The sequence below is a fragment of the Pholcus phalangioides genome, unplaced genomic scaffold (assembly GCF_987345545.1).
Source record: "Pholcus phalangioides strain wild (caught in Gottingen) unplaced genomic scaffold, Ppha-v1.0 ptg000010l_1, whole genome shotgun sequence".
NCBI classification, from domain to species: Eukaryota; Metazoa; Arthropoda; class Arachnida; order Araneae; family Pholcidae; genus Pholcus; species Pholcus phalangioides.
In genome coordinates, this window is record NW_028301603.1 from 7,202,847 (window position 1) to 7,227,479 (window position 24,633).

At 41.3% G+C, this 24,633-nt stretch overlaps 2 protein-coding genes across 2 annotated transcripts; both read right to left on the minus strand.

Moving 5' to 3' along the window:
* Positions 1-1,894: 1,894 nt before the first annotated feature.
* Positions 1,895-23,518, minus strand: LOC149080821 (uncharacterized). The gene is made up of 2 exons (XM_089237386.1): positions 23,038-23,518; positions 1,895-1,932 (listed from the first exon to the last, which is right to left on the minus strand). Exons 1-2 carry the CDS (start codon positions 23,516-23,518, stop codon positions 1,895-1,897), a joined length of 519 nt encoding a protein of 172 aa, XP_089093512.1.
* Positions 23,515-24,633, minus strand: LOC149080822 (uncharacterized). Its single transcript, XM_089237387.1, has one exon. The coding sequence runs from the start codon at positions 24,631-24,633 to the stop codon at positions 23,515-23,517; it is 1,119 nt and encodes a 372-aa protein (XP_089093513.1).

The window sequence follows — 24,633 nt, forward strand, 5'->3', positions numbered from 1 at the left end:
TGGCTCTGATTAACATCGGAAACAAACACCTAACCCCCTAAACAGGGCCAGATTTAAACCCGTAGAAAGAAATTGAAGGACTTCGATGTCGGGACACGGCATGGACTGAATACATTACGCGTGGGAAGTCGAAAAAGAAAGCTCAACAAGGACAATGAAATTGGATTTATTCGGTGGGGAGTTTTATTTTCTTAGAGGAAAATACCAGAAAGAATAAGAGAAATACGATCATAATGTATATAAAGAAGAAACCTCATAAATTTTAAAATCCTGGAAACTCCTCCAGGCAAAAAAAAAAAGATCTATTTTTCCTCGGCGAAGAGAAAAGGATCTGCTCCCTAAATAAACTGGATCGTACTGTTTGCTTTCCGGTTTTTCCAACTGAATGGAAAAACAATTCCCACGTGGTCGTGTTTGGTCATGGAAAAATAGACGGGATGGAATGCTTAATTATCTTCAGAGGCACCATCCATTCGACATTTCGGAGCGAATTCACAACTTCGAAGAGGGAAAAACAAAATTTTAAATCCGTGGTAAAAGAGGCGTGAATCCAATTACGTCATTTACATATGGGCTCTGAAGAACTCTTTTTTGCGGCTGGCGTTTTCTGTTACTCTCTCTGCGAACGAACGTATGTATTTTGGGGATCTTCTTTCAATAGAAATGTAAAAATTCTTTCTTATGGAGATTGGTTTTTTTTTTTCGTAGCTTTTCACAATTGCATTAACCGGTGAATGCTACGGCCCTCATATACAAATTTACATTTTTGCTGTTCGGGAGTTGAAAGCTCTTGGTTCTTTTTTTGGCATCACGTGAATTCATGTACACTGGTGTCCCAGATTAAGTGAATATCCCTTTCAGACCCAATCATCAATTTTTTTAAATTTTCAAAATGTTTTTGCATTCATTGATACTCAACAAAAATTTGTTAAAAATACAAACAAAAATCTTTATTTTTCGATTTTTTTTAATTTTTTGTGAAGAAATACCGTATATACTCGTGTATAAGCCGAGTTTTTTTGTAGACAATTCGTTCCTCAAGTGTGGGGGTCGGCTTGTACTCGGGTCAGTTTTTGATGAGAAAATATCAACCCCCGCAATCAGTAGTCATTTTTGTAGCAGTGTTCGAGAAACCGGCATTATATTGGTACGGCATATGTTCAAGCCCTCACAGAACCGATAATGTCGAAGCCGAGGCAAAGAAATCTAAAACATCATTGGCTTTGATACCATGTGGGCTAACGTCGATTGTACAGCTTTTAGATGTGAGCATCAATAAGCCTCTCAAAGACTATTTGAGGGATTTGTGGATCGAATGGATGAGTTCCGATGATAAAGTGGTACCTTGAAGAAAACTGACATTGGCCAATGGGTACATGAGGAGTGGAATTCCTGTTCCGCCGAAATTATCATCCGATCCTTCAAAAAGTGTTGCATCAGCAATGCGATGGACGGAACCGAAGATGATATCCTCTTTGAAAGTGACAATGGCGATGAGACAACCCAGATGAAGATAAAAACGAAGATGTCGCACCTTATGATGATCTGATGGATTACGATGAGCTTGGAGACTCAGAAGAAATGGTTTAAAAAGTTTGAATCATTTCCTATTGTAAATTTCCACAAGCTATTCATTTTGCATGAAAATATAAGCATTTTTTTTCTCTGAAATGAACGGATTTTTTGGGGAATTGGCTTATACACGGGCTTTCAGTTTATTGCGATTTTGGTGGTCCTGAAATGGGGGGGGGGGGGGTCGGCCTATATACGAGTCGGCTTATACACGAGTATATACGGTAATTCAAATTTTTTCCAGCCGAGATGATGCAAGGTATATTCATCTCCACATGCAAAATTTTTTCCAGAATTTAACTGCGAAATTTCATGTAATAAATCACACTTTTGCTGGAGGCACTTTCTCCTGCATCAATCCTAAAAATGATATAAAATTTATTTTCACATATTTCTAGCTCAAAATTTTCTCAATCCTTTAAGTTAAAGCTTAACACTCGCTGAGGTCAAAATAAAAAAATATATATACAGGGAGGAAAGCAACCCACACACATTTGTAGCTCCGGGGTCTGAAAGAGGTGCGTAGTAAAGTCCCTTTATCCTGGAATAACTCGTGAACTATTGGTTCTAGAGGCATACAACATGTATGGAAAAGAAATCAAATAAATACGTACACTGACGAACAGATTTTTGTTCCGCAGTGCAATGTTTTTTTCTGGGAAGAAGAAAAGGTAGAAATTCCAGAACCTTGAAAATGAGGACAAAAGGGAAAAAAAATTTTGGAAACACGCATGAGGAGCTTAGAATTACATCAAAAATTAGAACATATCAAAAATAAAGGCGTCTGGTAACCCTATATTCGAACAACTATATGCAGAAACTAAGGGGTCTAGGATAGATTAGAGGCAGACATATTATATATGTTGCCAGATACTTTAAAATACTTGCCATATACTTACAAGTACTTGAAAATACCTGCATATCAAAAATGCATTCGAAGTACTTTTATACAGCCGATGTACTCTTCGAACTTACTTTACTTTACTTTTAGAGGTATCATTGGAATTTCATAGCTATCGATGTTCTTTGTAAAGCTATAGTCTCAACTGGTATTTCAAAAGTTTACAGCAATGAAGGGCAATTTGATTCGCGCCTCATTACCGTTACACCCAGCGAACAGACAGTGTCTGAATTATACATCTCATCTGTCTCTGCTGATTAATGGAACTCAACCAATGTGTCCATTCGATGCTATTAGGTGCCTCGGTTCTTGGTGCTTCACCTTTGTTCTGGAGCCGAACACGCGTCAACTTAATGAAGCATCGAATCAATGGGTGGAGGGAATGTTTCCTTAACACTTTAATGGCTCCTCTTCGGAAATCCCACGCTCAATTAACTATTCTCTCACGGCGATGGACGCAATTTTCAAGATCATTTTATCATACGTACACATTATTGGGTACAAATTAATCATTTCGCATCTCGTTAATTACCTGCCACTTTCTAATATTTAACTACTCTAAGTAATTTCGACAGTAAATATGCGTAGTGTACACAATACATATTTTTTGTGGTATATTCTATATAGTATCCCGGAGAGAGCATTATTCATCGGGCGTCAGAGTACAAAGCCGACAGCAATTTGTGACATACATCAGTGAAAGGACCTATTCCAGAGAGTGAATAATTAATGTCCACGTATGAGAGCAGAGTTATACGAAATTGACGTTTCAAGATGCCACCCAAAATAAGGCTAATGGGATGCACGTTCGGCGCACGCTGGTCACACATCGAATAGTCGCACGATTTAACTCACTGACGAGACAATGAGTTTTTACGGCAGCTGGAGAAGTTGTTTTCTTCTTCCTGAGAAATAGCAGTTATCTAATTCCTCTATTTTAGAGAGTTTTTAATGCCAGTCAAAGCAGTTTTCTATTCGCATAATTTGGCCAACTTCAGAAAATGTGAACACACCACCATGGTTTGTAATCCGCATACATTCTCCTTCTGCATTCGCTAACTGTTCCACATCACCAACCGATACACGTTTATACGTTCTCTGAAGGTGGATTACTCCGCTTTCGGTGATATAAAGCGGCCAAAAATTGGAGAAATAATTTCAGGACTGCAACGAGGCGCACCAAAAAATAATTTGAGGTGCAACAAAAATAAATGAATGGGAGAAATAATTTGAGCACTAACAAAAAAATATTTAAAAAAATAGAGGTAATAATTTGAGTACCGACAAAAATACACTCATGTCCATAAATTGAGGATAATGCCAGCTCCGGCAAATAAAGGTTCAGAACCAAAACAAACGTTACTTATTCATAAAGCCCATTTATTAAACAAAAGATAAAGAACAAAAACGATGGTGTATGTATGATACCATTCATAAAAACTACGGTTTTTGCTTCCTGGAGCAATTGTAAAAAATATCTCCTTTACAAAAACTTACTATTACATGGTTGGTATGATGGTTAATACATTGCATGTCTCCCATGCGATGGAATACAGTCCGTACAACGCCTAGGCATGCTGAGTATCAAATTATCGATCTGTTCTTGGGGAAGATCACTCCACTCAGCAAGCAATGCTCTTCGACGTTCCGGTACACATGTAGGAGGTGGTTGACGGGCTGCAACTCGTCGGCCAAGCATGTCCCACACATGCTCTATCGCTATCTGATTCAAGAGTCAGGTGAGAGTGCTGGCCATTCCATACGGGTTATATCTTCAGATTCAAGGCATTCGTTTACGATGTTTGCTCGGTGAGGACGGGCGTTGTCATCCATAAACACAAATTCTGCGCCCATGGCACCCCTAAACAAACGTACATGTTGTTCCAGAATGATGTCCCGATAAATTTGGGCTTTCATGGTTCCGGTTTGAACATGCAGATCTGTTCTGGAACCCAGTATAATTCCACCCCAAACGAGCAATGCTGCGCCACCGTAACGGTGTCGTTCGATGATGTTGGCTTGGTGGTAACGGGTACCTGGCGTTCTCCATATGAAAGTCCGACGTGAATCAGACTGCAAGCTGGACTCGTCGGGAAACATCACACAAGCCCACTGTGACGATGTCCACATTGCATGTTCTCTACTCCAGGCTAATCGCTGCCGACAGTGAGTTGCCGTGAGCGGTACACATCTGACACATCTACCCGTGGCTGCAGATAGCTGACGAGACAGGTCGGATGCTGTGCTCCGTCTGCTTCTTTTGGCAGTTACTGCCATTTCCGTTATCTTAGAATCGTTGCCAAAGCCTCGATTCCAAGTTCCTCGGATACTTCCATCTGAGTACGCTCACATTCCAGGCGACCGATAATTCTACCACGTAAAAAATCATCCACATGCGTCCTCTGTGTCATAACTATTCGCTTATGGCACTGAGCGCCTTACAGAACTCTTGTGAACAATTTCACTTCTTTGCCACCATTCCTTATATACCCCCCTCTTACACTGTCGTCATTGTTACGTACTATCGGCATCATCTGGTGGCTTCCTGAAATTTGCATATCATTCTTGCAGATGTGTGTGATAATTCTACAGGTGAAATTTTTAATTTAGATTTCGATTTCCGTGTGATCCTTAATTTATGGACATGAGTGTATAAATAAATGTGCTCAATAAACGAAAATAATAGTAATGTTTTCTTTAATTTGCAAATGTGCTGAGGCCTGAGATAGAAATGAAAACTAAGAAGCGATGGTTTTTATGGAGACAATAAAGGAAATTAAATCTAAAATTACATCCTGCATAACATAGCCAGTGTTTCCTAACCTGTGGTCCGTGGACCCTCCTGGGGGTCCGTGGACCCTCCTGGGGGTCCGTGAGTGCTCTGTAAGGGGTCCGCGGGATCATTTCCATTTACTACAGTTGCATGAATGACATTTTGTGCAGTGAAATAAAAAAAATTTCTTATAAGCAAATTAGAAAAAAAAATGGATTTTATAGGACCGGGGATGTCGAAATTGATCTTTGGACGTTACATGGGGTTGGCGGATCATTAATCAGCACACCTGTGGGGGGGGGGGGGGGGTCCGTAGTGCATTTGTCTTCACCGAGATATCGAAAAGCTTGGGAAACATTGGCTTTCTTTCAAACCGACCACAACTCGGGTCTTTCACCATCTATTGACGATTTACTACCTAGTGAGTTTGTGCAGTATAACTGTGTGTGTAGTTAACAGTCTGAGTGCGTATGTAGTGTTGTGTTTGACTTTTCAGTGCTGCCACCTATATTTCAGAAGTGAAGGAAGTGATGTGTTATGATTGAATTACATTTGTACTGTTTTGTAGGTCTGTTGTTCTTTGCGACGAGACTTTTTAAAGGGGAGATCGGCTCGCATTCGCGCCTTGAAGTTGGGAACCACGGGAAACCAACATCAGCCGACCACCACTGCGGCGACGGGGTTCGAACCCGGATCCTCGCGATGCTAGTCCGTCACTATGACCACTCAACCACCACAGCGGCTGCTTTTGATCTGGTCGAAATGTTTCGTGGACCGGCACCGGACTAGTAGTTGAAGAGACTGATCAAGAAAATACGTATTATAGATTTTACGGTCAATAGCAATATTACCTCTACTAAGCCAAACATACAAGTCGTCCACGTTCCTCTGCGGAACTTCTAACGATTCGGCACATTTTGGAATGCGTGTGTGTACGTGTTGTGAACCTGACGCGAAGTTTGTTTCCGTGCAATGCTTGTTATGTGTACTGCCGCCGTCTGTTTTCCTAAGTATGAGTGAAGTGTAATGATTGAATAATTGTATCGTTGTTTAGGCCAGTTGCTCTCTCGGTGGCGAGATTTTTTTAAACTGGGAGATCGGCCAGTATTTGGGCCTTGAACTTGGGAACCCCCAGAAAAGAAACTCCATTCGACCACCACTGTTGCGACGGTGGGATTCGAACCCACGTACTCGTGATGCGAGTCCGCCACTATGACTACTCGACTATACTGCAGCTCAATACCAATGCTGTATTCCAAATAATAAGGGAAAAAAGTGTTTCGCTTTGTCCTTTCTTTTACCGTGAGTACCACCTATCGCTAGTTATCTTCTTTGTGGGGTTACATACTTTTATGGTCACAAAGCTGCGTTTTCCTCTATCTTCTTATAAAGTCGGAAAACTGCAGACGTTTCTAATTTTCTTGAAAAGTCTCTTCAGAAGTAGTTCTGAAAGATAAGAGGGTGGGGAAAGAGACGAGAGCCGCTCTCTCGTCTATTTCCCAAGAGGACCCAGGCACCGTAAAAGGAACTTAGTACTGCGGCACAGTATGAGAACTATATCATTTCTCATGTCTTTGAGAAAGTAGAAAGAAAACATAACATTCCCCTTTTATTTCTTCCAGATGAGAAAAAAACAGGAAAAAAAGAATAAGCGTATTACTTCTTTTTCCTTACATTGAGATAAGAAAAGAATAAATATTTCTTTTGTGGACGAGATTTCATTCAAAGTTGAATTTTCCTCTTCGATTTTCTTTTCTTCAACATGTTTCATGTTTCTTTTCATGGTATGTTTCCTTCCCCATTCTCGGTGAAATTTGTGATGAAAATCCGTCTATTCTTCGTTTGATGCATCCTGGATGAATGAAATGCTTTATCAATAAACCGTGATGTGTATTAGTAATTCACTTCCAGCGTAACTAATAGTTGTCATGGTTAATGAAATATTGTATCATATAATATGGTGATCAGAACTGTATACGTTTTTAACGTAGTTTCATCATTTTTCAATTCATTCCCTTTCGGGTAACTGCTCAACACTCATTTTGTTCTCAAAGATATTTCGGTGATATCAGGATGATTTTGGGAGCTGATTCCGAATCTGCCATTCATTTTTGTCATATGAGCTCCATTTTTTGAGAAAAAGTGAAAAATCAAATTTCAATGGTAATACATGGGGTGACCATACGTCCCGCATTTCCCGGGATTGTCCCGTTTTTTCTTTTTCATGGCCGTCCCGGTTTTTCCCGAGTTATACATGACGCCTACTTGGATTTTTATTCTTTATTGAAATCAAAGACATTAATCTCCCACATTCGTCTTGTTGAACGTTTTATTTCGTGGAATTCATTTTGCAATCCACTGCAATTTGCATAATGCTTCGTTTCCCGCCATTGTGATTTTTCCGTAATTTCAGCAATATTTGACAGCTTTGTTCACTTTTGGCGTCGTTCTTGGCGATGTCCCGCATTTGGAATCCCAATTTTCCGTATTTCTCTCGAGGAAATATGGTCAGCCTACTCATAAGCAGATCTGCCATTGTATTTAGCACATCTAAAAGCAACGAAAGAAAGCTTGCAATGTCATGCACAGAAAAAAAAAAAAAAAAATTACAGTCATATCCCGCTTTACGAACAGGTTCCGTTGAGGCGCGGATCCAAGACGATTTGACGGGAGGAGCAAATTGTGTGTTAAATTGATCGTCCTGTATTATACGGGACAAATTTTACCATATCATTTTGGCTATTGGTAGGGTTGGTTGTTCCCATCACACCCTCCACTCTCTAGACCCAGGATTGGTGAAGGCAGACATATTTAGCTACGAATCGAGCGGGTCATCTTCAAATTCAGAATGGAGTAGAGGCAGGCATCATCAGATTCAAATGGAGCGAAGGTAGACACCATCAGATTCAAATGGAGCGAAGGTAGACATTTTCAGCGGTGAATGGAGTGGAGACAAGTATGTTCATCTGCGAATTGAGTGGAGGTACGGCCGACTCAACTCATCGAATCGGCCATGGTGGAGGCGGGCATCTTCAGCTGTGGATGAGCCGAGACAGATAAGTGAAGGCAAACATCTTCAGCTGCGAATGAAGCCTAAGCAAACATCTCCAGCTACGAATGAAGCCAAAGCAGACATCTTCAACTACAAATGGAATGGAGCGAGCATCTTCAGCTGCGAATGAAGACGAGGCATATATCATCAGCTACGAATGAGAGCGGATCCAAACTAATCCGGGGCCCGATATGTCGGAGAAGCGACTTATTACGTAGGTGCATCGGATCATTCAGTATTTTACGAGACAGAAAAATTTCCCCCTATAATATTCGGCTCCTGGGTAGAATGATCGTCCCTTTCTGGATCCGCGTTTCGGTAGCGCGGATGATAATCACCCGCGTGTGCTAGCCGCACCCCACAAACGGGTTTTGTGCTGAGGTCAAAAATGACGTGCGTCTGCAGCCTGCGGTGGACCTAAGCACGACCTCCTATATAACCTATATAGGTGGTCGTGACCTAAGGCGACTGTGTAGGGTCAAAGCCTCCTAGAAGTAGTATCTAGGAGGCTTTGGTATTTCTCTCGACAAAAATACAAGTCGACGACAGACGTGAAAAAATCTCGTGGCGTTTCTCGCCAACGTCTCTCCCGACAACCCTCTCTTGCCCTCCCTCTCGATCTTATTTTCATGCGTGCCATCTACTGATAATAAAAATAACTAGAACTAAAAATCCTACATACATAAGTAGCATAAAAATCACAATGAAACTATGCGTTATGAATAAATACAGTAAATCATTGGCAAAGATATTTCGATGACTTCAGAATCATGTCGAGGCACTGATTCCGAATCTAGCGTTGGCTTTTTTTCCGAAATGGCTCTAGTTTTCGGGATGATGCATACTCTCAGAAATGTGATTTGCACACGCTGCGCTTATGTATTACCATTAAAATTTAATTTTCTCTTTAAATCCAAAATTAGAACCAATTTAGCAAAAACCAAACCAATGCCAGATTCGGAATCAGCACCCGAAAGTCACCTTAAAATCACTGAAATATCTTTGCCAGTTATTTATTGTATTTATTTATGACTCGCAGTTTTTCAATGTGATTTGCATGCGGCTGATGTATTACCACTGAAATTCAATTTTCACTTCATCTCAAACAATAGATCCAATGTGACGAAACCAATGCCAGATTCGAAGTCAGAAAACCTAATGTATCCTAAATCCACTAAAATTTTCTTACGAACATGAAATTATTATTATTATTTGAAATTTGGCACGTTCGCCGTTTGCCCATGGGACCTGATGGCCACGCCTAATCAGATCAAACAGCATTGTGAAAGCCTTACACAGAAACAAACTTCGCGTTAGGTGCACAACACGGGCACAGATGTGTCCAGCATGTACCAATTCGTTAGAAGTTCCGCAGAGGAATATGGACGAGGTGCATGCGTGGTGAAGTAGCTCTAGTCATGTAAAACAAATAACTAGACGTAAAATAATTTTACGGGGGTTACTTTCTTTTTATACCAATACAAATACAACGCCACAACAGACAAATTGCCCAACGAGGTGGCTGACTTAAGAACATCATGGATCCCCGAGCCATTTTTTGGAGGCCCTACCTACTACTGCTACACCACACATGCACCCCGCCCACAACCCCCGCGGAACCCCCAACGAATCGGTACATGCGGGAATGTGCGTGTACGTGTAGTGAAACCTGACGTGAAGTTTTTTGTTTCTCTGTAATGCTTGTTATGTGTAGTGCTGCCATCTGCCACCAGTTTCTCTAACTATGAGTGAAGTGTTATGATTGAATGATTTATCGTTGTAGGACTGTTGCTCTCTGTGGCGAGACTTTTTAACGGGGAGATCGGCTCGCATTTGCGCCTTGGAGTTGGGAACCACAGAAAACCAACTTCAGCCGACCACCACTGTGGGGTTCGAACCCGGATCCTCGCATCGCGAGTCCGTCACTATAACCACTCGACCACCACAGCGGCAGGAATCAAAATAATAATAATTTCTCAAAATTTGCGCCTCTCAATACAACCAGGAAATTGGTCCTTAACCATAAACCTTTAAAAGAAAAACTAACCTTGTTTTGCTATACACGTTTTGCGTGAAACGCTAATGTATCCAGCACCTCCTAGAGATAGGCGGCCTCCTCAGTGCTTGTGACATCAGTAAGTAGTCCATTTTCCTTCAGAATATTCAGGGAAAAAAATTTCCTGCTCGTGCCAGTATCGTCGTTGTGAGGAAAGGAAATGACCGGGCTCAGAATTGGCGATTTCTATGCTCACATCCAATCATTATGCGGTATTTATGAGCCAATCAGGAAGGTTCTACGCCAAAATAAGAAGAAACGGAATAGGATGCTGTGTTTCAAAATGTAGCAAACTTGGTAGGTAGTCTGAATGACGTTAATGGAAAACAATACAGAGGCCTTCTATCTCTAGGAGGTGCTGATGTATCGCCCATTGAAAAGCACGTTACAAAACATTTTAGGAAAATAACTTCCATAGAGTAAAACATGGCTAGAGTAAACATTCACACACACACACACACACAAACGTCATCTACCACGTATTTTTTTTTTGCAAGTACGTTGCATATTCGTGATTCTGGCATGACGGAGCCGATATATTAATTATTGTGCAAGTAGAATTTGTTATAATTGCGTTGTATGGTGCATGGTAATTAGCTCAGCTGAATAAATGAATTCTTTAGTTTTGACATATTTTTAAATAAAAATTGATTTCTTATTTGGAAAATCTCTAGCGACGCCCCTTACTTCCCCCCCCCCCCCAGTTCACTGACGCGACCCACGATTTGAGCACCACTGCCCTAGACGAGAGAGTATAAACATTCGTCTAATAGACTACTAAAACAGTTACTGAGTAACACTGATTTAAGTTCAGTTTTTTTATGGTTAAATTAGTGCTTACGTTTTACTAAGTTACTCTAGTTTATTTACTTTATTTTTTGGTAACACGCAAGCTACGGAAAAGCTGGACAAATTCGAAAAATTCACCCACTTTCTACATTTTGAAAATTTTCATTTCTCTCTAATTGTTTGTTCTATTGTTATGAAATAAAAGAGGGGAATGGAAAAAGCAAGCGAACAATTAGTGGATTGATCGTCCGGGAGATGGCAGCACCCACTTTTGATGTCTTGAGAATTGAGAATTACTATATATAATTCCTATAATAGCCGAGTTCTTTTTTTTTAATTCGTGTAAAAATTTGTTCCTTAATTTTTTTTGTTTTTTTGGGTGGGAGGTCGGCTTATGCAGGGGCCAGTTTTTGAGGAGAAAATATCGACCCCCCACTCTTTACACAAATCTACTCTTTACACTACATGGCCTCAGCCAGTGGTTCCCAGCCGGGGGTGCGGGACAGCATAGTTTTGGGGGGGGGGGCGAGATGGAAAAAAAAACTTACATGTTGACTGATTATTCAGGAAAATTAAAGTGATGAAAATTGATTTTTTCAATTCCCAAAAAAATATGCATTTTGGTAATAATAAAATACATAATAATATTTTGATTCCCCATCTTTTGTGACTAACGTCCATTTCACAGTCTTTAGACGCGAGCATCAACAAGCCTTTTAAAAATTATTTAAGGAAATTTATGGACTGAATGTGGATGAGTTCGGAAGATAAACTACAAGAAAGCATATAAGCCTTAAAAAAGCAGGGGTTCCCCAACCTTTTTCTCGTCCCACACCCCAGGGTGATTCGAGCTACCTTCCCGCGCCTACTTGTGTAATGTGTTGTCTATTTGATATAAAATTCATATTTTTTGGAACTAATTACAATAATTATTCTCAAATTAATTACCATGAAAGTTAACTAATTACTTGAAAGATTAAAAAATTAATTCATTAATAAAAATACAAACAGGCATTAGTTATTATACCAAAAAAAATTCAATAACATCGCGATTTTCGTAAATTGATTAATTTGTTGGTATATGACTATCAGTGACTAATTTGCTGTTGCTTTGTGGTTATAATTTCATGAAACAGAGGCTCTTTCTGCGAAAGACCTTATTAACGTTAACATATGGGCTAATATCATAGCTTACATACAAGCAATTTCTGGTTGTTATTTCCAATTGTCACAGTGAAGAAAATACTGTTTCACCACAAAAAAAAAAATTGGAAAACAAATCTTGCGTCATTTTTTTTTCCATAATAACGTGATCTTCACGTATTCCCAAGGGATCAGCATGATCCGTCCAAGGAATTTCAGGCGCAATTGTTTGGTATGGCTAGGCTGAATATATTTGCTCGATAAAAATACGGGAACTTGGGCCCAAAATACGGGAAAATACGGGGCATTGCCAATTATTGCCAAAAATGATGCCGAAAGTTAGCACAGTCACTAACTCATGCTTAAATCGCAGAAAAGAAGTGTATTGAGCTTTTGAAATGTGCAGTGAAATGTAATAAACAAACTTGATCTTTTTCCATGGAAAAAGGAAAATGGAAAAAGATCGATCTTACTCACTAGGCCCCCCTGACACCTACGGCGTCCAACCCCCTCCCCCCCCCCTCCCAACTTCTCCAATGCAGCTAACTACTCGTCACATCTTCTTTAATTATAAAGCAAAATATTCCTATTTGCAGTACGCCGCAATAAGCAATACACCCCAATATGCAATAAGCACTCATTAAAATAAGCAAAACAGCACGCGATGCACTACAATACGCAATGCATTACAATCAGTAATGCACCACCATTTGCAGTGCACCACAATAAGCAATACAGTATAATATGCATCCACCACAATACGCAAACGCGATGTATCGCATCAAGCAAAGCAGAATAATACGCAATGCACCTCAATACGCAATAAGAACTGCATTACAATAAGCAATACAGCACGTTATGCACTACAGTACGCAATGCATAACAGTACAAATCAACAACCAGCAAAATCAGCAATGCACTGCAATCAGCAAAACATCGCAATAAGCAATTTACCACAATACGCAATACAGACTGCATCGGACTGCATTATAATAAGCAATACAGCATGCGATGCACTAAAATCAGCATTGTATTGGCAGTGCACCACAATAAGTAATACAGCACAATAGCAATACCCACTGCATTACAATAAGCAATACCCACTTCATTACAATAAACAATACAGCACAATACGCAATACAGTGCACCACAATAAGCAATACAGCACAATAGCGATAACTACTGCATTAGATTAAGCAATACACTACAATACACAATGCATTACGATAAGAAATACAGCACAATACACAATGTACCACAATACGGAATAAGCACTGCATTATAACAAGCAATACAGCAATGCACTACAATACCTGATGCGTAACAATAAGCAATGCACCACAATCAGCAATGCAACACAATCAGCGGTGCACCACAATACTTAATGTACCATACAATGCGCATACTGCATTGATTCATAACAATACGCAATGCACCACATTCACCATATTGAAATACGGAACACGATGTACTACGTAATGCATACAATACGCAATGCACCACAATACGCAATACAACACAATCAGTGGTTCACCACAATACGTAATGTACCATACAATGCGCATACTGCATTGATGCATAACAATACGTAATGCACCATAATAAGCAGTAGGCACGACATTATAATAAGCAATACGGCACACGATGTACGTTCAACACGCAAAAGTTCAAGCGCAAAACGCAATACACCACAATACGCAATACATACTGCATTATAATAAGCAATACAGTACGCGATGCACTACAACACGCAATGCATAACAATACGCAATACACACCATAATAAGCAATACAGCTCAATACGCAATAAAGCACTATACATCGCAATAAGCACCACAATATGCCATAACTACTGAAACACAATAAGCAAGCGATACACTATAATCAGCAATGCACTATAATCATATATAATTGTGCTTGAACTTTTGCGTGTTGAACGTGCATCGTGTGCCGTATTGCTTATTATAATGTCGTGCCTACTGCTTATTATGGTGCATTACGTATTGTGATGCATCAATGCAATATGCGCATTGTATGGTACATTACGTATTGTGGTGAACGGCTGATTGTGTTGTATTGCGTATTGTGGTGCACCGCTAATGCACTATGATCAGCAATGCACTATAATCAGCAATGCACAACTATTTGCAGCAAACCACAATAAGCAATGCAACCCAATACGCAATAAGCACTGCATTGCAATGAGAAATACAGTACGCGATACACTATAATGCATAACAATTAGCAACGCACCACAATAAGCAATACAACACGCGATGCATCACATAAGCAAAGCACCATAATAAAATATGCATTATAATAAGCAATACAGCACGCGATGCATTACTATACGCAATGCACCAAAAATACTAACCAAAAATAGCGACTAAGATGTACCACTATTTACAGTGCACCACAATACGCGATGTATCGCAGTAAGCGAGCACCATAATATACGCAAAAAATACTGTATTACAGTAAGCAATATATCTCGCGATGCGCTGCAATGCGCAATGCACCACAATAAGCAATACAGCATAATACGCAATGTTAAACCATCGGCGATTCGGTGCAATAAGCAATGCACCATTTTAAGCAATGCACCATTTTAGGGCAATGCAGCACAATAAGTAGTGCAGCCCTATATTAAGGGCACCACAAAAAACAATGCACCACTATATCAGGGCACCACATTAAGCAATACAGCACAATACTTAATGCACCTCCATCGGCAATACAGCACCATAAGCAATGCGCCACCACAGGCAATACAGCACAATAATTAGTGCACCAGCATATTCAAAGCACCGCAATAAGCAATGCACCACTATATTCAGTGCACCACATTAAGCACAATACGCAATACACCACAATAAGCAAAACAACACGATGCGTAATTTACCCCCATCGGCAATACAGCACAATAACAAATGCACCACCACCACCGTAGGCAATACAGCACAATAAGCAATGCACCACAATATGCAATGAACCACAATACACCATAAGCACTGCACTAGAATAAGCAATATGGCACGTGATTCACTATAAAATACGTAACGCATAACAATGCGCAATTGGCCAATATTTACATTGCACCACAATATAAGCAACGCAGCACAATATCTCATGCACCGCAATACGGCATAATATCTGATGCATCAGATATAATAACAAAGCATCAGATACTAAACAAAGCACCATAATACGCAATGAGATACAAATAATCCATAAGCACTGCATTACAATAAGCAATATAGCACTCAGTGCACTACAACACGTAAAGCATTACAATCAGTAATGTAGTAATGTGTGTAATCAGTAATGTAGTAATGTGTGTAATCAGTAATGTAGTAATGTGTGTAATCAGTAATGTAGTAATGTGTGTAATCAGTAATATTGTACACCACAAATAAGCAATGCAGCATTTGTGACGGACAACAAACTATTTTCTGCGACATCTAGTGAGTCTATAGACTATAAAGCCTATGACGTCATCATAAGCTGAGAAAAGGATTTTACTACACTTTAGACATTGGAGGTAGAATTTGGTTATTTATATTTGTTACAGACAACAAACTGTTTGCAGTGACATCTAGTGTCTTTATGTGCTTAGACATCATCAGTAATGAAGAAAGTATATTGGGCTTTTATTACATTCTAGGCATTGGTAGCAAATTGAATTTGTTTACTTACATTTGTTACAGACTACAAGCTCTCTGCTGAGACATCTATTGGGTCTTTATATAAGAAGACATCATCAGTATAGACAGAAGTATATTGGGCTTTTTATATTCTAGGCATTGGTTGCAGTTTGAGTTTGTTTATTTACATTTGTTACAGACTACAACCTGTTTGCTGTGACATCTATTGGGTTTTTATATGCTAAGACACCATCAGAACTAAGTAAAGTGAGTAAAGTAGACTGGGCTTTTATTACATTCTAGGCACTGGTAGCAGATTGGATTTGTTTAGTTACATTTGTTTCAGACTACAATGTATTCGCTGTGACATCTATGGGGTCTTACTTCTATATCATTTTTAGTTTACTGACCATATTTTCGTGAGAAAATGCGATAAATTCGGCTTTCAAGTATGGAAAAATACGGGACATCGCCAATTATTGCCAAAGATGATTCCAAAAATAAGCAAAGTTGCCAACTCTTGCTGAAATCAAACAAAAGACGCCAATGGACGGAAATGAAGCACCACTTGTTCGTTGATGAGATGACTAAAATTAAGAATTAACAGTGAAGTTGGCGTCGTTGAAAGTCGTGTCCGGAAAATTCACTGCCAGAAATTCACCAACCAGCAATTCATCAACAACAGTTCGACAAGAGTCCGTGAGAGAGTGAGCGAGCTAGTAAGTGGAAGAGTGGTTAGGCAAGTGAGCGAGCAAGCTACTGAGTCCGTGAGTATGTGAGTGAACGGGCGAGTGGGTGGGCGAGCGAACTATTGAGTTCATGAACGTGTGAGTGAGTGAGCGAACGAATGGGCGATCGGTTGGGCGAGTGAGCTTCTGAGTCCGGGGGGGGGGTGAATGAACTAATGAGTGGGCGAGTTGAAGAATGAGTGAGCGAGCGAATGAACTGGAATAGGTGAGCGAGTGGGTAGGCGAGCTAAGATACATGAGCGGGAGATTCAGGAAGCGAGTTGGTGGGCGAGTGAGCTACTGAGTCTGTGGGAGGGTGAGTGAGCGAGTGAGTGAACGGGCGAGTGTATGAGCAAGTGGTTGGGCGAGCGAGTTACTGAGTCCGTCAACAGGTGAGTGAGGAATCGAGTGAATGGGCGAATGGGTGGGCGAGCGAGCTAATACGTCCATGAGCGGGTGAGTGCGTGGGCGAGTGAAAGAGTGTGCGGATGAGCGGAGGTGTGTTAGTTAGCGAGCGAGTGAACGGTCGAGTGTGTGGGCAAGAGAGCTACTGAGTTCGTGAGCGTGTGAGTGAGGGAGCGAGAGGAGGAGTGAGTGAACGATATAGTAAACGGGCGATTGGATGAGCAAGTGAGTGGGAGAATGAGCTATTGAGTCCGTCAGCGGGATAGTGAGTAAGCGAGTGACTGGGTGAGAGAGCGAGTAACCGAGTCCGTCAGCGGGAGAGTTAGGGAGCGAATGAAAGATCGAGCTACTGAGTCCGCGAGCGGATGAGTGAGCGAGCATACAGGCGAGTGGGCGAACAAGTGGATGAGCGAGCGAGCTACTGAGTCCGCGAACGGATAAGTGAGTGAGTATACAGGTGAGTGGGTGAACAAGTGGGTGGGCGAGCGAACTACTGAGTCCATCAGTAGTGAAACCTGAATGGTTGGGCGGGTGGGTGGTTGAGCGAGTGTTTGGGCGAGTGGGTGAGTCCGCGAGCGGGTGAATGAGTGGGCGAGCTACAGGAAGCGGGTGGTTCAGGAAGCGAAGGAGTGGGCGATCGAACTACTGAGTCTGTAAGTGGGCGAGTGAGTGGGAGAGTGAGTGAACGGGCGAATGCGTGAGTAAGTGGTTGCGCGAGCGAGCTACTGAGTCCGTCAGTGGGTGAGTAAAGAATCAAATCAATGGGTGGGTGAGTGGGTGGGCGAACGAGCTACGAAGTTCGTGAGCGAGTGAGTGCGTGGGCGAGTGAAAGAGTGAGTGAAGGAGTGTGGGTGAGTGGGTGGGCGAACGAGCTACGAAGTTCGTGAGCGAGTGAGTGCGTGGGCGAGTGAAAGAGTGAGTGAAGGAGTGTGGGGGAGTGAGTGAGCGAGCGAGTGAACGGTCGAGCGCGTGGGCAAATGGGTGCGCGTGAGTCCGTGAAGGGAGCGAGTTGAAGACTGTATGAACGAGTGAGTGAACGAGTGATTGGGTGAGCAATTGAGTGGGCGAGCGAACAACTATGTGGGCGAGCGGGATACTGAGGAAGCGAGTGATCTATCGAGTGGGCGAGTGGGCTTGAGAGCGAGATACCGATTTTACCCGCGGGATAGTGAGGCAGCGAGTGAAAGGTAGAGTGAGCGAGTGAGTTGGCGAGCGAGCTACTGATTCCGTGAGGAGATGCGTGAGCGAGTGCACAGGCGAGTGGGTGAACAAATGAGTGGGCGAGCGAACTACTGGGTCCGTGAGCGGGTGTGTGAGTGGGCGAGCCACAGAGCCCATGAGTGGGTGATTCAGGAACGAGTGTGTGGGCGAGTGAGCTACTGAGTGTACGAGCGGGTGAGTGGTAGAGTGAGTGAGCAATTGCGTGAACGGGCGAGTGCTTGAGCGAGCAAGCTATTCAGTCCGTCAGCGGGATATGGAGCTACTGTGTTCATCAGTGGAAGAGTGGCGGAAGCAGTTAATGGGGAATTATTGGGCGGATGGTGGGGCGAATGTTTGGACGAGTTAGGGGTGGGTGGGAGAGCGAACTGCTGAGTCCGTGACCGGGTGAGTGGGCGAGCGAACTACTGAGTCCGTGACCGGGTGAGTGCGTGGGCGAGTGGAAGAATGAGTGAGCGAATGGGTGGGCAAATGTGTGCGAGTGAGTGAGAGCGCGAGTGAACGATCGAGTGTGTGGGCAAGTGGGTGGGCGAGCGAGCTACTTAGTTCGTGAGTAGGTGAATGAATGGGCGAGTGAATGGGCGAGTGGGGGGGTGTGGAGTGTTCGAGCGAGGTAACGAGTGTCCGTGAGCGTTTTTTTTTGTTGAAGCTCTAGTTTAATGAGCCTGTTTTCCAAAATGTTTTTGTCACCCAAGAGGTTTTCTGTGCAAGAGTTGTAAGTTTAAAACGTGGTAACTTCACACAGTTTTTGAACTCAAGCATGGCTTTAAAGAATAAGAAGCTGAGGCTTTCTTTTAAAATTTTTGCTGTTGGAAGAGAAAATTAAACTTATCTTCATTTATTTTCCCTTTACTCCATTAATTTTTTTTCCAGCATCAGTAGTAGGGCATGGGTCCGGGCCATATTCCCGATAGGTCAAAATCCCAACAAGGCTAAAATCCCGACAGGGTCGAATTGAAAATTTTACTTTCACCGTATACGCAGCACTTCGCAATTTCTATCGAGATTTGCATTTCTAGCTGCTAGGGGCGTTGTTCGGAGCCCATTGAGATGATGAATTTCAATCGAGTTAATTTTGAAATTTTAATTTCACCGTATAAGCCACACTTAGCGCTTTCTGTCGGGATTTGCATTTCTCCCAGCGAGGGCCGTTGGGGCGCCGATAAGGTAATAAATTGCGATGAAATAAGATTTTGAATTTTTAATTTCACTGTATCAGCCACACTTCGCATTTTCGGTCGGTAATTTTATAACGGTGTTTTGTTCTCTCACCTGGAACTGCCGCCCCTAAGTGTTTCTGCCCAGGGCAGTTGCCCCTACCTCTCTAAGTAATTAAATTTCTTCAGTTATTTCCTCTTGTTTAACTGGTTCCCGTTGGCCCATTGTACACTGAATTAAGTCGTTGTGAATTGCCGGATTCAGAGTTGTTGGCTCGTGGGCTTCGTGGAGATTTCTAATTTTTCTCGTAATATTTGATAGGTTAAAAACCCCTGGAATAGATAGTTGAAATTTATTTTCATATTGTTATATCGTATCACTGGAAGAATATATTATATATATATATATATATAACCAATTTTTTTGTGTTAATATCTATATAATATTTTACTACTCATGCGACTTTTCATATATTTTTTGTAAATTTTGTATTTTCTCATATTTGCTTATTGACTTCCAAAGCTTGTTTATCGCAAAAATGACGGAGGAACTGATGGTAAATTTATGCCTATTAGGCCAATACAATCATTATAATTAATGCCATTATTAGAAACATTTTTGCAGTTTGGAGCAATGTGGGGGCTTGTCCATGGCCCCACTTCAACCATTTCTCATTCCTATGCCCCCCCCCCCCCCACCGTTTTTCCATTAGAAGATAGTTACTCAAAGATTGTCTGAAGTATATAAATATGTATGTATTTAATTTGATTCATTTTTAATTTATGAAAATAACGAAAGAGCAAAATAAACGTAATAGAATACAGTAAAAAAAATAGAATAAATTATTTTCAATCAATGTAAATTCTGCGCTTGAAGACGACACAATGTCATCAAGTTACTGTAAATACAAATACAACGCCACAACAGGCAAAATGCCCAACGAGGAGGCTGAGAAAAAGATACCCATAAAAATATGGATGTCATATATTTCAAAAATACAGCAACCCAATTAAAAATGCAATTAACAAAAATTATAAACAATATGATAAAATATTATACAATGCCCATAAAGAACACTTATGGTTGTCTTATTCTAAGAATGGATAGCTTCTCGATTTACCCCAACATGTTTATCGTACTTCTTTTTAAACGTGTCAATTGTGTTACAATTTACTACCTCCGGAGGTAAGCTACCCAATTAGAGAAAAATTCCCCCTGCGACACCATAACCTTGCATTGTCCCTCACAAATCGATATTGGTGTCCCCTTGTAAAAGCAGTCGATTGGCGGTGTACTAAAAGTTCATGGTCCATCCTATCCATCCCATTCAAAATTTTGAATGCTTCGATCATATCCGCTCGACACCTGCGTTCAACCAATGTAAAAATTTTCAAAAAATGAAGTGTCTCTTCATAACTCAAGCCCTGTGTGCCAATAAGGACACGCGTAGCTCTTCTCTGCACCCCTTCAACCAATCTATGTCCCTCTGTAGGTATGGTATAACACAGCATACTCCAGTCCAGGACGAACTAAGCCTCGAAAAAACGGAAGAATGACTTTAGGAGAACGCGAAGAGACCTTTTTGGAAATGAGACCAAGAATTCTATTCGCTTTTTTGACCACCGCTGAACAATGTTCAGAAAACCTAAGCCGCTCGTCAATGAGAATTCCCAAATCGATGAACCTAGTTGCATCCGGGATAGTGACACCATTCAACTCGTAAGAGAACCGTGGGTTGTTCGAGCCAAAATGAGTGAAAACCATGCACTTATCAACGCTAAACGTCATGTTCCATTCATTTGCCCATTCTGCAATCCTGTTTAAGTTGGTCTGGAGCAACTCCCTATCGCATTGATTTCCGAGTACCCCCATTAGCTTCACAGCATCTGTGAATTCGCTAGTAATGTTATCGATAAAAAGTGAAAAAAGTATGGGACCAAGGACACTTCCCTGAGGAACTCCACTTGTGACGTCTGTCCAACCAGAGAATTTCCCGTTCACCATAACTCGTTGCGACCTATCTCTTAAGCACGATTTTATCCAATTCAGCAAGTTGCCCCCTATTCCAATCTCGTGTAAACGCTTCAAGAGTTTGCCATGTTGGACCCGATCGAATGCCTTCTGGAAATCAAGGTAAACAACGTCGACATTTTTGCTCTTACCGAAAGCCTTAGTCACGTGATCATAGAAGCAAAGGAGGTTAGTTACACATGACTTCCCCTTCCTGAACCCATGCTGATTATCCGACAATACATTATTCTCGTCTATCCACTTCACAAACTGCCTTTTGATGATAATTTCCAAAATTTTCGAGATGAAGCTCGTCAAACTCACTGGACGATAATTGCACACCGCTTCTCTACTATCCTTCTTAAATATCGGAACAACATTAGCAAGTTTCCAATCCCTTGGGACGATACCCTCAGCAACACTACTCTTGTATATCTGTGCGACTGGCCCCAACAATTTATTAACACATTCCCTGAGGACCCTGGGATAGATCTCTCCTGGTGCTTTGCTTGCACATACATTTCTTAGAAGATTTAGGACCTCCACGTCTTCTACTTGAATATCGTTGAGGGTTTTATTATCCCATGCAACACCCGTATATCGAATATCATTATCTCCATTAAAAACCAACGCGAAAAATTCATTGAAAGCACTACACATGCCTACATTGCTCTCCAACCTAGAGCCTCCTATCAAGAGGGGGGCCAACCGTCCCCTTACATCCATTATTGATGTATCGAAAAAATGATTTTGGGTCAAAGATAATGTTATCTGCAAACCTAGATTCAACTTCCTTTTTACTTTCATTTATCACTCTCTTCAACACTCTTCTTTTCCCAGTAAGCAATGATAGGTCACCTCGTCCACTTTTATACTCTCTGAATGCTCTTTTCTTTTCAAGATAAAGGCTATCCGTGCCGATCACGCTATCCGTGAACCATAGAGGGTGCGATGTACAAATACGCTTTTTTCTAACAAAGGGTATGACATCGTGCAAAACAAAGGACAGCTTCGTATTAAATTCTTCCCATTGACTTACCACCCCTACTGATTCCAACCGGTCTTTGAAAACTTCCTCTCAAAACATCAAAGTTAGTTCTTCGAAAACAAGGAACCAGTCTTTTGTTATCAACCTTACCCAAAGAAAAGTTAGTGAAATCTGACTATACGATGATCACTGGAAGAAAACTCTTCCCCCACCGAAACATGTTCAACAAGATCCTCAGAACTAGTAAGAACTAAATCCAAAATAGCAGTACCCCTAGTGGCTTCTGATACATGCTGATACAAAACATTTTCGATCACCAACTTAAGAAAGTCTCTTTCATACTGATCTCTAGATGAAAGATTCACCCAATCAATACCCTGGGTAATTGAAATCCCCTAGTATGAGAACCCTCTTACGCTTACACATGTAGGAAAATGCATCATTGATGAAATTTGTATTATTTCAAATTAGTTTATTTTTGTGTAAATATTTTGTTTAAAACTTTGTGCACGTTGATGCCGTCCGTATGCTGAGGATGGACGTCAAATCCCTCTTTCTTCCATAGATGAATCAGCCTAGGATCGTTAGATATCCATTTACGAAGATTCATGTTGGCACCTCTCATGATCTCTCTAGTTTCACGAGAGACTCGCAATGCTTCTGCCACGCTGTCTTCTCCAGCCACTAGATCATCGACGTAAGCACAGGTGTAGAGCACTTGAGTTGCAGCTGGATAATTGTCGCGTTGTTTTTCTATATGTGTTTTGATCGTAGCAGCAAGTAAGAATGGGCTGGCATTGACGCCGAATAATACTCTTTTGAATCGAAACTCTTGCACGTTGGCATGATCGCTGATGCACCTTGCATTGGTGACTAGAAACTTCACTGCATCTCTTTCTTTTTCTGCAAGAGAAATCTGTAGAAATGCTTTCTCGACATCTGCAAGAAACGCGATTTTGTTGAGACAAAAGTAAGTCAACAAATGAAAAATGTTCGGGTTTAAGTTAACACCTGTCCATAAGCAGTCATTTAAGGACAGTTCACCTGGTTTGTGAGAGCTTGCATCGAATACAATTCTCATTTTTGTAGTGACGCTTTCTGCTCGAAATACTCTGTTTGATGTGGCAAGTAGTATACTGGTTTTCCATCAGTGTTCTCCGCGTCTGGTATTTTCTCTATAATCCCTTGATCCAAGTAATTGTCTAGTACTTCACGGTACTGAGCAAACAAAGTCGGATCGTACCGCATTCTCTTGAGAAGGCTCTGTAATCGTTTCTCTGCGACATCAAAGTTATCATTTAGCTCTATCCAATCTCTCTTCCATGGTAGGCTAACTTCATATCGTCCGTCTTTGAAACAGACTGTTTTGTCAAACAACTGTTTGGCCTCGTTGGTTTCCTCGAATTTAGGATCATCCATTATCCCGATTGACTCCAGTTCCCAGAACTTTGCCAAACCCTTTTCAACCTCATCCCGATAACTCGTTAAATGGCAATGGAGATTGTTGTAGGTTACTGCATTCTGGAATGTCCCTGTTACCATCCAACCAAACACACATGCTTGAAGTAGGATAGGCTCATTCTTCAATTTTATTTGGTTGTTCTCCAATAACTCGTAAAATATTTCTGCACCCAGCAATGCGTCTATTTTTTGCGGAATATTGAAGTTGGGATCCGCGTAACTCAAGTTTCTAGGAAGTTCAACGCAGGTCAAATCCAAACACTTTGACGGCATTAAATCTGTTATCTTGGGAACAACTAAAAGATCGAGTTTACTATAGCCCTCTTCGCGGTTAGCGATTAGCGCTGTTACTGTTTTCTTTATGTTCAGATTAGAGTCATTCAGTCCTGCAATAGGAACGTTTACAGTGTCTCTCCGAAGTCGTAAAGAGTCTGCCACCTCATTGCTGACAAAACTGACTTGAGAGCCGGCGTCGAGTAATAAAGCGCGTATTGGAAACATCCCACCAGCTGGCCTCTGAATGTAAACTATTGCTGTTGACAACAGAACGCATCCCCTTTTCTCGCTCGAATGTAAGCAATTGTCAACACTCGAAGATGCAGCACATGAGTCTGTCGTTTTCTCTTTCTTGGTCTCACAAGCCCCGATTTCTTTTCTTTCAGTGGGGGACTCATTTTGTTTTGGTTTTTGTGCCTCCTCTCTATGGATTAACGAATGATGCTTCTTCCCACACAT

Coding starts and splice junctions, on each gene's coding strand:
- LOC149080821 (XM_089237386.1), bottom strand. CDS start 23,518: ATGAGAATTGTATTCGATGCAAGCTCTCACAAACCAGGTGAACTGTCC. Junction 1,933..23,037: donor AGGTGCCAACATGAATCTTC/GTAAATGGATAT, acceptor TATCATTTTTAG/GATTGATGCAGGAGAAAGTG.
- LOC149080822 (XM_089237387.1), bottom strand. CDS start 24,633: ATGTGTGGGAAGAAGCATCATTCGTTAATCCATAGAGAGGAGGCACAA.